This window comes from Sander lucioperca, chromosome 1 (genome assembly GCF_008315115.2).
Source record: "Sander lucioperca isolate FBNREF2018 chromosome 1, SLUC_FBN_1.2, whole genome shotgun sequence".
Classification (NCBI taxonomy): Eukaryota; Metazoa; Chordata; class Actinopteri; order Perciformes; family Percidae; genus Sander; species Sander lucioperca.
In genome coordinates this window covers 18507368-18525291 of record NC_050173.1, presented here as the reverse complement: position 1 = coordinate 18525291, position 17924 = coordinate 18507368, and the positions used below count along the sequence as shown (strand labels likewise).

Here is a 17924-nt window from a genome sequence, read left to right as displayed (position 1 = left end):
GTTATTTGCCAATGCCATGCATATTCAACTACTGCTGTCGAAGGTTATTTTTAAAACAGGCAAGCTTACAGATTTGAACACAAACACACACATACACACATAGCAGAACTCCGTCACTAAGCATTACTTTTATAGTGTGCAATATGAGAAATTTAACAATTTCTAGAAGATGTGTGACATCCATTTCATGTCTGACACAGCCAATGTGTCATGCATGTAACACTGGGTTCAAAATGTTTAGAATAAATCATGACAACAGGAAATTTAAGGTGCAATAGAATAGTAAAGTATTACAATGACATTTGAATGTAGCAAAATTACTACTCTGCTTTGCTCCCAAAAGTAATCAGTTATAATCACTTACAACCATATTTATAATAAAAATTACCATTTTGAACCATAACTATAAACTTCCGTGGTCTGCTCTTCAATCTTCAGCTGATTGGAATGATGCCTCTGTCAAGCTAAGCTGACAAAAACCATAATGGAAGCCAATAGGAACAAGTGATGGAAAATACTGTGAACTTGCCCAAGGAGCTATGTTAGAAATAATTGGATGCACACTTTATGTGAAGTAAACAATAACAAGAACATTGATCTAAAAAGAATCAATTAACAGAAGTAATTTGTCCTTAGTTTTTGTAATCTTGGTAGTCTTAATCAATGGAATGTCTGTCTGACAACAATTCTTGCTAACAGCGAGGACTGAGAAGTCAATGGGTAAAAAGAATTATTACTGAATTATCACAGAACTCCATCAAGTGGAGTCCCACTTGTCCTTAGAAATTACAGTACTGGTCACTGAAGAAAAGTAAGCCTTCTTTAGGTCATCTATGCCTATCCAAATTAATAAAACATCATTGCCTGCTAGTAGCGAAGAGTGTCAAAGTCAACAATTTTTTACGTGATTGATGTTGTATTATTCCTACCATAATGTCACCGCCTATGTTTTGTAGCCTTTTGAACAAAGACAGTCATACAGACATTTTCTCTTGAACTCTAAAAAAAAAAAAGAAGCTCTGTCACAACCTTGAAGATCAGCCAAGATATGGTTCACTGAACAAAAGAGACATTTTAATTACATTTAACAACCATTTCTTTTTAAATTTCCTTTGACTGAAATTTAATGAATACTCACAGATATAAAGATGTTGTGAGAAGAAGAAGCCAATGAGTCATATGTTCCAAGATGTGCTCCATCATTATTGTGATGGGTGTACAACATACACGCATCTGTGGTATAGCCTCTTAGGGTTATCAAACATAATACGATATAAGGTGCTGTTGAGTTTTAAAGACTCTTCAGAATTAAAGGGGAGAAAGCAGAACAATTGTTTTCACTCTCAAATGTGACAAGAATAATGTAAACGCTAAACTCTGAAGAGAAACACTATTATAAACTAAAAAGTAAACACTGTTGCTAACAGCTAGGGGTTCCTTGCTTTGTTCCATGGGTAAAATAAATGTTCTAAAAAAATAAATAAAATATTCTTATTTATCATAACAAAACAAATGCATTACTCTCATCACAGTATGAGCACAATATCTTGCTGCATTCCAACAATAGGATCTTTAACCAAACTAATATCTCGTATCTGGCTTAGTGACCATCTGTCAAGTTTATTTTCATTAAAAACTATTTAAGAAATACGGTTGAGGGCACACTTGTCTCATTGCACATTGCATCAGAGTGCACATGCTGCATATTGTCATTGTATACACATGTGGCAGTGGGGGCATGTAGATATATGTGTGTGTGTGTGTGCGTGCGTGCGTGCGCGTGTGAAAGCCTGCTTTTATTTGATGTGATGCGAAGCGTCAATTTTGGCTGGTTGATATCTCTTCCAGATTTAATTTGTGTAAACAGTGTTTAGCAGCGCCTTGGGCCCTGAACGAGACAATCAAACAGACTGATGAAGGCATGCCAAAGCATCCACAGTTGCTATTTTCTCCATTGTCGGACACCTCCATTCAGGCAATAATTACACCCATTACAAAAGACACAAACACTTAGGTTTCTTACCAAGCTAAGTGGCTGAGCGGGTGGGAGTGCAGTGATGTGATGCTGTTGTATGTAATGTGTATTGTGTATATAAGCGTAATTGCATTTTTGTATCTGCATATGTGTGTGTATTTGTTTGTGTGGGAGGGTAAGAGGGTCGGTGTGAATGAATATTGTGACTTGAATGCAAGTGTCTTGTGTTTAATTGGCTGCATTTGCATAGAGTTCATATTAATTATCTATATATTTATATGAATTTTTCTGTTTTTTCCCAGTTTGCATTTTGAGCTTTTTGGATTGTGTTTTTTAAGTGTGTGTGTTTTTGTTAAGTGTGCACATCATGCTGTGGGTTACTTTGTATTTCTGTGTGAATGAGCATTTAAGCAACGTGACATTGCATTGAGATTGCAGTAGCAGCTATTTGCATTTCTACTGAAATTTATTTCATAAAGAAAAAACAATTGTCAAGGCTTTCTTTCCGAATTCCAAAGGGACGCACCTCCAAAATTGCTTTTGAGAGACAAACCTGTGACTTTGGGACTAATTTAACTTCACTGCCACTATAGATACTACTCAACAGAAGGCGCAGCTTAGGGATGGAGACTGCGGCAAGCTTTATCATGCAGAACATCAGTGTGGAACTGGCTAGTAAAAGCACTATTTCTTAAAAGCGACTGCAGGAAAATGTAAAACAGCCTGAACTGTTTGGAATGCAACTCAAAAAAGGTATTCACTTGGTTCCTAATGCAGACATTTTTATGGCTTTTATCATCAAAGTTACAGCCATTGCCTTCTCTACTACACAGATCATAATCAAATACTCACACCACACTGAAAGCACAGACACACTGACACAGACACACACACACACACACACACACACACACACACACACACACAGACACACACACACACACACACACACACACACACACACACACACACACACACACACACACACACACACAAATACAAATACAAACCTCGGCTTTGATCTTGTTGTCTCCAAAACAGAGATGCTGTAGGTAGGCTGCAGCATTGGACTGCACCGATGGGAACTGGTGCTGTAACATCTGGATCACCTCTGGCAGCTCCGGATCTCTCCACCCAAACTCTCTGCAGAGAGACAGACAGACAGAGACACTTTGATTCCTGCAGCACTTTAACAAAGCAACTCACCAAAACACAGGAGAAGACCTGAATGTAGTAGAGTACATGTTTACACAAAAATACACAAGAAAGACAGACATACAGATAAAAAGGCAGAGTATGAATGAGGGATTTAAATGTAAACCTCTTCTTACGAGAGAGGGTTTTACAAGTTAAGCACCACAGCGGGACAGAAACGATGCAAATCACACACTGAATGCCCAATTTGCCAAAACATTGTCATTTTCACCCATCACAGGAAATGGAGCAAGAAAATATGAGGTCAGCAGGTTAGGCAGATGGCATCCACAAACACTTTTACAAATAAATAGAAAAAAATCTAAACTGTATTTGCAAAACACTCACGGAGTTGGGTTTTCCAGGTACAACACAGTGAGTCTTTGAGCGTCTTAAAACTCTCTATGGTCAGATGATTCAGCATACAGTGAGTTCATAAAACTTTACAACTGTGTTTTTAAGTATGAAAATGGTTGACAAGTGTCCCTTACAAAGGCTCCAAGGAGATCCAAAGTAAAAAAACAAACAAACACATTACAGGATTGACTGCATAGTTTGACTAGCATGTGAAATGCAAAGTGCGGTGAAAAAAAGATGATTGTTTTAAACTAAAGTGGTTGGCAAAAATGATGATTACCTTGTTGTAGATAATTTCAGTACAACCATGAATCGACATACAGTAAGTCCAGAAATCATTTTAAGTAAAATTAGAAAAAGGGGTAAACAGTTTGAGGAATTGCATAGCACGGCATTACTACATGTTATAGAAGTATAGAAGTTATGTTCTATACTTTCTACCATTAGGAGTTTACACTCCTATGAGCACACTGGACAAAGTGAAATAAATGTTTTGTCCCTTGGTAATACCCAGGAAATTGTCTCCTTTATTTTATTATCCCCTGCTGATAATTGTTTTGCTATGTTCCCCGAAATGAGAAAATTATGACTGTGTGGAAAGTGTAGGCGACTGTGTGTGTGTGTGTGTGCACATGCCTGCACGAGTGTGTCTTCACAATCTACTGTAATGTTTTCTCCAATAACCACTCTGTAAACAGTTCCTCTGTTACTTCCTCTCTCTCTCTCTCTCTCTCTCTCTCTCTCTCTCTCTCTCTCTCTCTCTATGCTTTCAGAAAACTGTCAACTGTCAATGCGATCTGAAGAAAACAAGTCGGAATTTTGCCACCACTATCGATTGTGGTGTTTGTGGATCAATTTTGTTGTTTCTGCCTCCATGCTCACTGTTCTGAGCCAAAATGCGGCTCAGTGTAATCCCCATCAAGCCATCGTAAAAAAACGTGGATTTATTTTGCCTCCTAGCTCGGCCTCCCTAAACATGAAAATGTGGTAAATATGGAACAATTGACGTTAAAATTGAGGGGGTGGAGAATTGTGTGTGTGTGTGTGCCTAAAGTTTTTGCAGCAGAAAATGAAGCCTCGACACCGCGCTCTCATCTCTGTCAGATCAAGCGAATGCGCTCCATGAAACATCTGTGAAAAGCAGAGCGTTCACGGGGAGTAAACATGGCTCTCAAAGATAAAGCAAGCTCCAGCGTGGATGGCTCTTTATCTGCCGAATGATAAGTGTTCATTCAGCCAGAAAGCAGGACTGAAGGAGGGAGGTAGAGGAGAGATAGAGAGAGTGAGGAAGAAGGAGGGATTCCCAAGGCATTTAGGGGATTTAGGAGGAGAGACCCTCAAACAACAGCCCTTAAATCACACAGCCAGATACCATCAGGCCAGTTTGTTTGTTTATGAGTGTGTGTGTGTGTGTGTGTGTGTGTGTGTGTGTGTGTGTGTGTGTGTGATTAAGATAGGATCATGATGTGTGTTTATGTGGACACAACTGCCTCTGTGCCTGTTTGTCTCTGTGTGAGTTTGTGTCCGTCAGTGTGTGTGTGTGTGTGTGTGTGTGTGTGTGTGTGTGTGTGCACACAAGTGTTCTCATATTCATCTCTTTCTGTACTTTAATGTATGCATGTACTGTATCTGACGATTTGTTAATGTGTATGACTGTGCAAGTGCATGTTTGAGCTTGTATGTGTGTATGTGCACGTGTGTTTGTGTGTGTGTGTGTGTGTGTGTGTGTGTGTGTCATCCATCCCCTGCAGCCTCCCAGCTCTGTCAGTGTAGTTAATAGAAAGCAGAGTGATCTGCTGATAAGATAAGCATCATGGCTCGCCATTAATTAAAAACCCCTGGTAAGGAGAGAGACGGAGTGAGAGGAACAAAGCAGGAGAGAGAAAGAGGGAAATGGAGAGAATCACAGAGGGAGAATGAGACTGAGGAAGGAGAGTTAAGGGAAAAACCAGAGCATTCAAAGGCAACTGTGGGTACAACGGGCAAGAATAAGCTGGTAGGAGATGGAAAAATAAATAAGGGATAGAGAAAGAGGAAAACAAGCTTCAGATGAGACGCCTGTCACGTCAACACAGGTGCTAATGAGCTAGACGCACCGCTAGGCGACAAGCCAACGACGTGAAACAGCGGGATGCAAACAGAGAGGTATACAGCCCGCAAAAGGGAGAACTGATCAAAGAGTCACTGCCAACAAAACTGCAGGGCTCACACTAAATACCCACACAACTTTTAAAGGAATCGGCAACACAATATGCTGCCGCTTGTGTGCCATATTCTTTATGTTACCTTATTATTTTATGTCTTGTGTGGTAATAAATGCCACACTGAACAATTAGTTGACTTGCCTTCTTTAAACATGAGCTACATGTTCTTGATACGACACACCGGTTGGTATGAGAATAAATTAGGGGGCACAGTTGCCACACAGAGCTCCATGTTACTGGTTAGACAGGTTACTCTGCCATTTCTTGAGGCATGCGGAGGCGTGATGCAGCGAAATACTTGGAATGGAAACACTAGGTATGGCAAGAGAGCAGTCTGACATACTGTGAATAAAGGCAGGTGGCAAGGGAGATTGTGGGGGAGGGAGGGTGGAGGCAGAGACAGAGTGATATAACTGGGACATTGGAAAAGACTGCTGTGTGATGGTGGGGCTTTGATGCAGGCAGGCACATACATACATACACACATGCATGGGAGGGAGGAAATGTGATAGAAGAGTACAACAAATGAAAATGCAAGGATTATCAAAGGATTTCTTTCTTTTCATAAAACTTCCCTTCATTTCTTTCCCTTTTCATGTCCAGGTCTCATGAGACAGCTGAACATCTATAGGAAATCCCAACATGACCACTGATATGTGGATTCATGTATGTACACACACACGGTGAGAGAAAAAAAGCTAATCTAATCTGAAAAGCAAACACTGATTGGACACACACACACACACACACACACACACACACACACACACACACACACACACAATAGTGATGCTTTGTGTTTATCAATGCTAATTTCCACACAGATTGGTTGATTGTTGCTGTGAATAATTCCAGTTCCTCTGGCTGGAGGTGGAGGGAGGGACATGAGTGACAGCAATACATCTTCCCTCTGTTGCATCATTCATTGTCATGTTCCCTGTATCCCTGAACTCAAACGGGTGAAATGGCGAAGGCGAAGTGTAGAAGGATGAATTATGTCATAGAGAATGTGATGAATAAAGACAAAGCAAAAAAAAGAAGAAGATGAGTGCCATTGGGTTATGAAGTTTAATGTCTCGTGTCCATGAAGAGTCAAACTGCACATAAAGGCAGCTGAGTGGAATGGCCTTGGATACAGTCACTATGAATTAAACATTTACAGCAATACTAATAAACACACACACACACACACACACACACCATGATAACCACTGTAGCTGGGTGACATTCGTAATGAAACCATCCCTCAAAGGAAGAACTCATTTCTGAGTTACGAAACACACATATGCTTTACCACTGACATCTATTTGTGAAAAGCAAGGCGCTGACCTGGTCATCTTAGCCTAGAAATCTAGACGCACCCTAGCGGCAGTAAATTTAATTTGCAGCCAGGGGGGTCTAGGCACTCTCTGTTGGCTTGCCAAAACCAAATTCTAGTCAGGCCAATCACATTGTGTATAGAATATAGAGTCGGTGGGCGGGCTTATGGCTGCTGCTGCTGGGAACAGCGGTCTTCTGGAAGACTTGGAGTTAAGCTTTTCTTTTAGAAAAAAAACAAAGAACGGCACTGAAATCATTCTTAAAAAAGGAAGATGTGTTCGGAGTTTTGCTGACCGGATATGGCAAAAGTTTAATCTATCAACTAGCTTCGCTACCTTCTTCTTGCTCTGCCTGGTTGTAGCGCTATCCTATTGCGTGCAGAGGGAATTTGAAAGACAATCATTTAACCCGCCCCTCGGATTGAGCCCTGCCAATGGTTAGTTCCTAGACCCAACATCTTGATGTGGGTCTGGCTTGTCAGGCTATGGTCATCTGCTATTGGTTGGTCTTTGGTTTCAGTTCATGTCCCTCTCAAGCATCACATGACATCAAAGATCAGCCAATACAGTACCACAGGGTTAGTTCCTGTAAGTATGTGCATTTCAAATACATTTTTGGCTTAACACAGATTTAAGTTTGGGGTTTTGAAGAAGCATCCATCCTACTTTGGTTTTCTTTATTAAAACAACATGATATTTGAAGTGTGCATGTGTTGTAAATAGGCATGGGCCAGTATGAGTTTCTGACGGTATGATAACCTTCAGCAAAAATATCACAGTTTCATGGTATTGCGGTATTGCAGTTACAGCTTTAAAATGTATTCCGCAAGACATTTCGACAGTGTGCCGACTACTTGGTGCAAATCCCAATAACACTGGCTAAGTATAAGTATAGCGTGTATTTTGAAATGTCTGGGTAAAAAACAACTTTTTTCCATTAAACACAATGTATTGGATTTTTAAAGACACTGCACAATGGTAGGAAGAGGGATTTCTAAACTGCACTTTCTGTCATTGAAGACTCATAAAAAACTGAAAAAGACTGCTGTGTGATGGTGGGGCTTTGATGCAGGCAGGCACATACATACACACATGCATGGGAGGGAGGAAATGTGGTAGAAGAGTACAACAAATGAAAATACAAGGATTATCAAAGGATTGCTTTCTTCCCTTTTCATGTCCAGGTCTCATGAGACAGATGAACCTCTATCTGAAATCCCAACATGACAAGTGATACATGGATTCATTTATCAAAGCTAATTTCCACACAGATTGGTCGATTGTTCCTGTGAATAATTCCAGTTCCTCTGGCTGGAGGTGGAGGGAGGGACATGAACAGCTAATACCGCAGGAACGGTGTGATGGAAAATTGTAGTGGTTTTGAAACCGTGACTTTTTTACACCGCGGTATACCTTGAAACCAGTAACTGGCCCATGCCTAGCTGTAAACAGCTAAATCCATAAGTTGCTCTTCTTCTGTTGTCTGCAATATTGAAATGCATTCGCCATGACACCAGTTACCACAGGTGTTGCAAGATAAACCAGGACTGGAAACTCAAATCATCATTTAAACAACAACCTTATTCAGTAACAACATTTGCACAGTCAATGATATAATGATTTATAATACTGCAGTGCTGTATTGCTCTGATCTCATTTGCTATCTTCACAACCTCATGCGGTGGTAGATTGTACACGCAATTTCAAAAACACAAGGGTACGTGATTTGGGTCTACGAGCCCAAATCACATCCATCAGCAGGGACCACAATGCATCTGGAGTGACAGCTCCACACAGGAAGCCTGTCCCGCTGGCCTTAATCTGATTGGACAAGGCCTGTCATGTCTGTTAACTGATTGGAGGGTCAGGAATGGACAGACTGGCAGTGTGCATACCAAAGCAGATGCTAATTAGGACTTGGACATCAATCTTCATCCCTGTGTTAGGACGGAGGGGGGCAGAGAGAGAGAGAGAGAGAGAGAGAGAGAGAGATCTTTTTTCCTTATCCTCTCTTTATCTCTCACTACAGTATGTGCATCCTCTCTTTCCATTTTCTACCATATATGTGTATATTTTCCGCCCTATGGATGTCAATGTCTAGTCAGTGCTTCTTTATACAGGACTATAGATTGGGTGTGCTTTTTTCCAGATGTGTATGCACATATGTGTGCAAATGCTCCTGAATGCATCCTCAGGAGGAGTACATTAGTGAAGGTAAAGTCAATATGAAGAAGAGACTTTCCAATCCACAATTCCACCAATGAACAGGAGTCAGAACGATTAAATTAAAAGCACAACTTAATTAAGATGTTATCCAGGAAAATAGCCAAGTCTGTTGATGTGCCCTTCTGACAAATGCTTGAAAGGTAAGTTTAAGTTTTTCTTTGGCACGTACAGCCAGGGTGGCGGGATTCATCTAAAGTGTAGAAAGTCGTGCTGGTAGCCAGGGGCAAATTTTTAACATGTATTTAAACCTATTTTTTTACCTCACATCAACTCACAATCTAAGTTAATGTATTTCTTTATGTAAATTTAAACAGTATTACATTTGCCATAATATGTTTGTTCCCAGTCTTGTCAAAATCCAGGTGAGAATATTGATATAAACTGAATTTGTGTGAGCAGCATATTCATGTAATAACTACCTAAACAAAACCATAAAAACTACCTACTCTTCTGTTTAGTTGCTAAAAAGCCAACACTCTATGGAAAATACATGAAAAGAAATGTACCCTGTTTTATATTATAAACAGACTTTGGTAGCCAGGACAGTTGACCTGAAGCAGATGAGTAGCAGAATATAGACAGCTTCTCTAGTAAATGTGTCACTTTTGTGCATCACATTTTATTATTGATATTTCAATAATAAATCATTGGATTATGGATACCAGCTTTAACTTGTGTACAGAATGAGGCATACGCATAAAAGCAGCCTGTCATGGCTTTAGGAGCAGTTGCATATTTGGAGTTATCATAAACAACTTGACAAATGACTGCAATATCTACTATGTCCCATATCTTTTCTGTGTTGTCTTGACTGTATACCTTTCAGCAATGTGGCTTGTTCTGCACATGCTCTTCTCTTCTGCTGAAAGGAATCTCTGTGTGAAGCTCTCTTGCAGCTGGACGGACTGAACACAAATCAACGCCACAGTAAAGGGGATCAATGAACGGTGGGGGAAGAGAGAGGGTCATGCTCGTAATAGCTCGGCAGACAAATGGATAGATAGAGATGGTTGGATGGAGCCTGGGATGAAACCCATCCAGAAATAAACAATGGACAAAAACAAATCTGTGGTGAGTCAGCTGCAATGATAACACCCCAACTACTGTCCTCTTCCTTACTATACTGCTCCCCAGTTACTGATGGGCAAATGGAAAAGACTCTGGTAATCACAGATCACCTCTCTCCATGGAAACAGAAAAGTTAATAAAGACAAAGAAGAAAGAGAAAGGAGAGGAGGGAGAGAAGAAAATGAGAGGCCATGACGTGCAACAGAATGAGTTACAGAGAGCACAAAGGAGAGAAATGATAAATGGAATGGATCAAGGAAGAGTAGTCTCTTCATCACTTCAGTATGAGAAGCCACATGTGACTTTCTGCTGCTTCTTTTGTCTGCACATACCACCATCCCTGTTTCCCTCAGTCTGCCACTCTCTCTCTTTATTTCTTAGATGAGTCTGGATTTTTTTTCCACACCTAAAGCCCATGCAGCAACCACACAGACGAAGAGAAAAATCAATATGATTTCTCTGTGGCATCTTCCAGCTGGGAATAGGAGGCTCAGGAGGTTAAATAAAAGTGAACAAAGGACAGAGCAAGAAGAATGAAAGATGTTGAATGAGACTCACCAACATGAATGGGATAAAGAATCAGATGATGGTGGGAAAAGAGCTGGTTATTAAATGTACTGTATGACACTAGCAACCTCAAAGAGAACTCAAGCAATTCTGATATATTTTAATTTTACATTAAATAAACGTTATGTACTATTATAGATTACACATATTACTTTGGATTATTATCAATATAGTATGTTGTAATATACTATCCATTTTCTGTATAAAATAAAGTAGTACAAGTTAAAATACTTGTTTTTTGCATTTATCAATGTGAGGACTGAGGAAGGTTGTAATTATAAATCGTAAGCTATCCAAGCTGATGGGCAAAATAATTATGGTTCTTAACTGAGTTTAAAAAAAAAAAAAGCCCAAAATGTATCTGATGAGGTCAAAAATCCATCATTATCTGCTTTCTAGTTGTTAAAGCAGTACAATTTCTTTCTTAAAAGCATGATTTTTAAGTAGGGAAGTGCACTTCATCTGCAATTCTTGTACAAGTCCTAAGTTGGTGGGAGGAGTGCTTTTTTATCTTTGAGTGTTCCTTTGGATTTGCTCTGTTCTTTCACTGTATCGCTGTCTATTGAACTGCTCTACTGCCCAAATACTTCACCAATTAACAGCACTTTATCTACTCTTTCGCCTTTTGAAAATTTGCTATGTATAAGTGTGTCTACTTGAAAATGATTAAAATGTATTAAATGTCATTTGTTTTTTTTGTGAGAGGCTGGCATGTTTGTTTGTTTATTTAGGATCCTCATTAGCTCCTGCATTGCAGGTGCTATTCTTCCTAAGGTCCTTACAACTCACTTGAAAATGTGGCAATGCAATAATAAATACACATAACAACATCATGGTATGGTTGGGGTTGGTGAAGGGGAACATTAGTGTGCAGGGCCATGAAGCGATTTACCAGGGTAAGGAAAACACAAACGCTGGCACTAGTCCTTGCAATTAGCTGAACACACAGAATCGGAGGCCAAATCGAATACGGCATTAAGCTGACAGACAGGTGTTCATTTATATACACCCAGAGAAGGGGGTGCACACATGCACATACACAGCGTATTGAATATACACTCACACGCACTGCAGTTAAGCAAAGGCGTGCACACACACACACACACACACACACACACACACACACATTCAATAAAGCACACACACTTACAGTACATGCCCACACTCAATAAAGCACACACACTTACAGTACATGCCCACACAAGCGCACACCCTTGCATATTGCATATGCATTGCAGACACACAAACGTGCACTCTCCTATCCACAAAGAGGCAAACATATACACATTTTCACACAGCTATTATCCAAAATTTGCTGATCGGTAATTTTCAGCCCGGTGGCACTATTCCCCCGTTACACAGTGCAATTACTGGATGTTTACACAGCCAAACAATAGGCCAGTGATACATACATTCAGTCAAGCATTCATTAGACAGGCCAATAGAAACTGAGGTGACCTAGACCATTACAATGTATCACAAACCAACCGCATTAAGATTGAGCTGTGTATTCTACTGTATCTAATGCAGGAATGAGGCACAATCTGGTTCCCTCAGAACATCTATCCAATCAAAAAACAATTTGGTTGTAGAAAGAGATTCAGTGGGATACAATGCAGTTTCAAATGGACTTTATCAAGCTGCTGCCTTCATTAGGAGTAACTTGTGTACTCCAACCATAGTTTAGTATTACTGTATATCCCTACAACCAGGTCTGTTCAGTTTTCATACAGTTTAACATAGAAGAGATGTTGGCTGATTATAATGGTTGTCATCACTATTTGGATAAACCATCCTAATTCACATATTATCACACAGTATTTATTTAGTGCTTTTCTAGTCTTAACGACTACTTAAAGCGCTTTTACATATTACAGGCACCATTCACACACATTCATACACTGTGGCTGAGGCTGCCATACAAGGTGCCACTTGCTTATCAGATAAACAATCACACACATTCACACAATGATGGCGCACACCGGGAGCAATTCAGGGTTCAGTGTCTTGCCCAAGGACACTTCGACATGGGACTGCAGGGCCAGGGATCGAACCACCGACCGTTCGACTGGTAGGGGACCGCTCTACCACCTGAGACACAGCTGCCCCTTATGCTCCACCCATGAAAAAATCGCTTCTGCAGGAGACATGTGGATATGGGCTGATATACAGTATTAAAGTAAGAATTTTTATTATAGTTTTTTTCGATTGCTTAAGTACTATTTTGAAAACAGGGACCGGTTTTTCAAAACACTACACACAATTAGCACAGCCACACACCTAATTAGCAGAACACCTCAGACCCTTTGCAAAAACTAATTTATAAAAAACATATTTTGTTACCATATGAAACACACACGTTTCATATGACTTAATTCAGTTTGTACCAGTTACACACTGCTGTTGCTAACCTAAAACACTTCTAGCAATTCTACTTCTCAGTGATTAGAGTACTGTAAATGAAGTACACAGAGAAAGTGCAACTATACAATAAGTTCACCAAACACTACACAAGACCAATGCTGCAGACTGAGGAAAATATAATTTTTTTCTCTCCATATACCTAAATCAGTCAACATGTCAACATCGAGAATCACAACAAAACATGTCCCAGTTTCCATACAGCTACTACTGTAGTGTGCATAACACTGTTAGCTCTGCAAACAACAGACAAACATAAAATACTGTATCCAGTACAGGTTACAATTACAGTAAACAAAAAACATCAAATAAAAAAAAAAGATCTGAAAAAAACTGAAAATACAGTACAGAAAATACTAGACTTACCTGCTGCATTTTTATAGTGCTTAAACCTGATTAGTGTGTCTACAATTAAGCAATTATATGTTTGCGCACCTGATGGCTGTGTTTCACAGATTGGCTCATAGGTGTGGTCATTTGACAGTCAGTGCTTTGGAATTGCAAGGAAGTGACATAATGATATACTTCTGTGTCTAATAAATACAAGTGTGTTTAGAGTTTTGCAAATCACTGTGTGTATTGTTTTGCAAAAAGTGTGAGGCTGACATTGTGCCTATAGTGGTGCACATCTGGGCCAATGTTTTGCTCCTTGTGTGTAAGGTTTTGATAACTGTCTAATACTTTTGATTTCAGTGTGTAAGCAATTGGTAAAAACTGTAATAGTACAAATTGACTAACCTGACGCACCAGATGGTTTGTTAACACAGAACCATCTGAGAAGCCTTCATCGGAAACAGTTTGGGAACTTTCAAAATATATCTAACAGGTGATTGGATGAACCTGTCTATCACATCCGCCATTGTTGTTATGAACGAACAATCAAGACTATCACACACACCTAAACCACACCTGAAGCTGCCAGTAGCTCCTCACCAGACGCTGATTGGTTCGGTCTGCTGCTGTTTGGGCGCTTTACTTGAAGCCTGACAAGATTTGTTATCCCGCGATTCTCGCAGCGTACAGCTGCCATGCAAGGTAACTCATTTACCAATCCTTAATGGTTTTTCTCTTGCTCCCCTCTCAAAGGTCCGACAGCACCAGTGAGGATTAGATGTGAGAAGGACATTTTTGTAACCTGATTTTAAGATAATACCAGCCCTCTTTAGACTAGGCTGGGATTGATGAGAGAACTGACATCAGTGAACCACCATTAGCAGAATGCACTGCAATAATCTCCAAAAAGACTGAGAAGAACCACTCAAACTTTAGCAATGAACACAAGTGAACAAATTGACCAATCAAATCCCCATCCACTACACTCAGCAATCATAGTGCAGGCAGAAGATTAAGCTGGTGGATGAAGGAGAGCTTGCTAAGAAATTACTGCCCCATTGTCTCTTGATTTGCAAGCCAAGATGCAATCATGTCAAACAGTCTGCTCTGGCCTCTAAATGACAAAAGGTGAGCTATTTTTACTGTGTGTACGTGCGTGTGTGCATGTGCGTGTGTGTGTGTGCACCGTTAAACCTTGTCACTGATGAAGGAGCCACACAGTCAGTTTGTGTGTCCGTGTGCATCACACAACCACAAATTATCCAGAATTATTCTGCCATGTAAATATCAAACTGATAAGGTCAAGCTGGATATTAGCACGGTCTACAGCTAAATGTATGTATGTGTTTGTGTGTATGTGTGTGTCTACACATGTGTAACATCCGTCAGATTCACATTACAGAGCTAGACATTTAGTATAGAGGTCAGAGACCTGGCCTGGTATTAAACAAGGGAGATGAGTTGCCAGACAACATGTACACTCTGAGAGCACACTCTCTGATATGTCGAAGAGAGCGGTATAGATGAAGTTAAGCCAGCACTAAAATACCTGAGAGCAGAATAAGTGGAGGCCAAGGTGACAAGCTGCACAACACATACAAGCAACAGATGCATAAAAGCTGAGATGGAGACAGAAAACTGTAGAGAGGGAGGCTAATATTTTTACAGTGTTCTGAGGGTGTAGGCCTAATACTGTACACACACATACAGTAGGCCTACACACACACTAGCAGATGTCAACTGTCTGAACTATGATTGTTTTGATCTTGCCATTATCAAGACAGTTTTCACATACTGAACAACCCTATAATGGTAACTAAGTGCATGTAAATACACTGGCTCACTACCTTTGAGTGTGCCATGACGGCTTCTTTGTTGTGTCACCTCTAAAGTGAACATGAAGGTAAATGATTCAGTTTTTTACAGTTTTTCTCAATTGCTAAAACACAATTTTTGAAAATTGCTCCATTTTCTGAAAACATTAAACACAAAACCTCATCTTCAAGCACTATTTACAAAACCTCTGACTCCTCTTGCAAAATGAAACCTTCGCCTCAAAACAGTTTTACCTGTGTTCAAAATCAAACACTGCTCTCAAATCATAAACAAAGTGATCAAAATGATATACACTGTCAAGCAGTCAGTAAACAATACACCAAAAAAATAGAAAACACATTGTTCAAAACATATAGTTCTCAGGGAGAAGTACATTTTTTATCTCAAAACTAATTTCATATTTTTCTGTCATTGTCTTTAGATGAACGGAAAACGAAAAAACAGAAATTACTACTCTGCTTTGCTCTTTGCAATTGTTGTTGTTCTTCCTCATCCTTGTACCCCTATTTTTACAGTACTGTACCCTGCATCTCACAAACTTGTCCTTTGTCTATGTGATACTGTAATTCTTGTAATTATTTGTTTATATAAACCTACAACCAGTCAAAATCTATTGAGCAGTCAGTACTGTTACAGTAACAAATGGAAAGCACAATGTTCAGGGCCATACAATTTGTTCATTGTACAGTATACAGCCTACAATGCACTGTATTACAGTATACAATACTAAAAAGGGACAAAAATCAAAGGAGTAAACATGTGATCAATGTGCTTTTTCTTGTCTTTGGGCTGGGTCAGGCCAGAGCACTTTGTCGACATCACAGGCAATATTGTCCCTCCTGAGGCAACGGGGGAAGAAGCCTCTTGTGTGCCATATCCAGCCCTGACACCTCGCATATGCCCTCATCCTCTCACATTATTTCATCTATCCATTCTAAGACTTTCTCCTTCCCACCTTCAACAACCCGTTTGCTCTCTGAACTAGCTTATATTGGTTGTGTCACATCATTTGAATCAAGTGAAATCAATTTTGAGTGGTTGTGTTCAATCAATGACATGTGTTCTCTAGTTGTATTTGATTGTTGCCACTTGTGTTTACCAGTATGGATGACATGTGCATTAGAGTGCAGAATGTGTTTTGAGGATGAGAATGTGTTTAGAGTTTTGCTGAAAAGTCTAAGTGAGATCTGCAAATTGTGTTTTACCATGTGAAATGGTTTAAGGTATTGACAACAGACTGCACAATTAGTTAAATGAGTTCAGGCAACTGAGAACTTTGTTCAGCCAATGGGTTTTAGTGTTTTAGCAATTGAGAAAAACTGTAAAACAACTTTTGGCTCTCTAAAAAGAAAAGTAACTTCACACGGTTTGGTCACCCCACTCAGTAATATATCCATGCCTGTGATTAGAGTAGCCTGGAGCAGCACTTGTCCCTTTGCACCCATTTTTACCTTGAAGGAATCACTATCAACTGTTGTACTGTCAAACTCCATACTTCAAGAGACAGGCAGACGTTTTTCATAACAATTTATTAAAGGTCCCATGGCATGAAAATTTCACTTTATGAGTTTTTTAACATTAATGTGAGTTCCCCTAGCCTGCCTATGGTCCCCCAGTGGCTAGAAATGGCAATAGATGTAAACCAAGCTCTGGGTATCCTGCTCTGCCTTTGAGAAAATGAAAGCTCAGATGGGCCGATCTGGAATCTCCTCCTTATGACTTCATAAGTAGGAAGGTTACCTCCCCTTTCTCTGCTTTGCCCGCCCAGAGAATTTGGCCCACCCATGAGAAAGAGAGAGACATCATGGCTTGAAAACAAGCAAAGCATGGCAGTTGGTCAAGGCCACACCCCCACCCTCCACCTTGCCCCCCCTCTCTCCTCCTCAATAGGATTTAAAGCTACAGACACAGAAATGGCACATCCTCAGGAAAGCTCATTGTGGGACTGGCTCTAGTGGCTGTAATTCTGCACCAAGGCTGAATTTCAGGAAAGAGACTTCAGATACAGTATTAGGGGACCACTAAGGTCTATATAAAAGCATCCAAAAAGCAGCATGTCATAGGACCTTTAAAAGAACTGGTAACTGTGCAGCGCTATAGAGATCTAACTCAAAATAGCTCCATAATTCATTTTGATTTGCCTCTGCCCAGGCATTACAGGGTAATTTTGAACTTAGCTCACATTTCGCCTTGAGGTGACTAAACTCTCTCCTTGGGCACTGTGTGAGTTTGGGCATATTAATGTTTCAGTATTGCCTTGTATGCCACGTGTTTGTGTGTGCGAGAGAGAGCGAGAGAAATGTAATCAGCGAAGGTGACACAACAGGGAAGAAAAAACTAATAAACCAGTGATTAGCTTATGTACCTGCTATTCTCATGAGTTCACACTAAGGTAATAATACAGCAGTACTGTATTTGCTAAAA

The 17924-nt window shown here is 40.0% G+C and overlaps 1 protein-coding gene across 6 annotated transcripts in view; it reads right to left on the bottom strand.

Annotated features, from left to right (window-relative positions):
• Positions 1-17924, bottom strand: part of ctnnd2a (catenin (cadherin-associated protein), delta 2a) — a 270891-nt gene that overhangs the window by 84970 nt on the left and 167997 nt on the right. For all 6 annotated transcript variants that reach the window (XM_036006801.1, XM_036006802.1, XM_036006809.1 and 3 more), the window contains one exon: positions 2986-3118. In XM_036006801.1, the coding sequence (XP_035862694.1) occupies positions 2986-3118 (133 nt within the window). The remainder of the gene's footprint in view (positions 1-2985; positions 3119-17924) is intronic.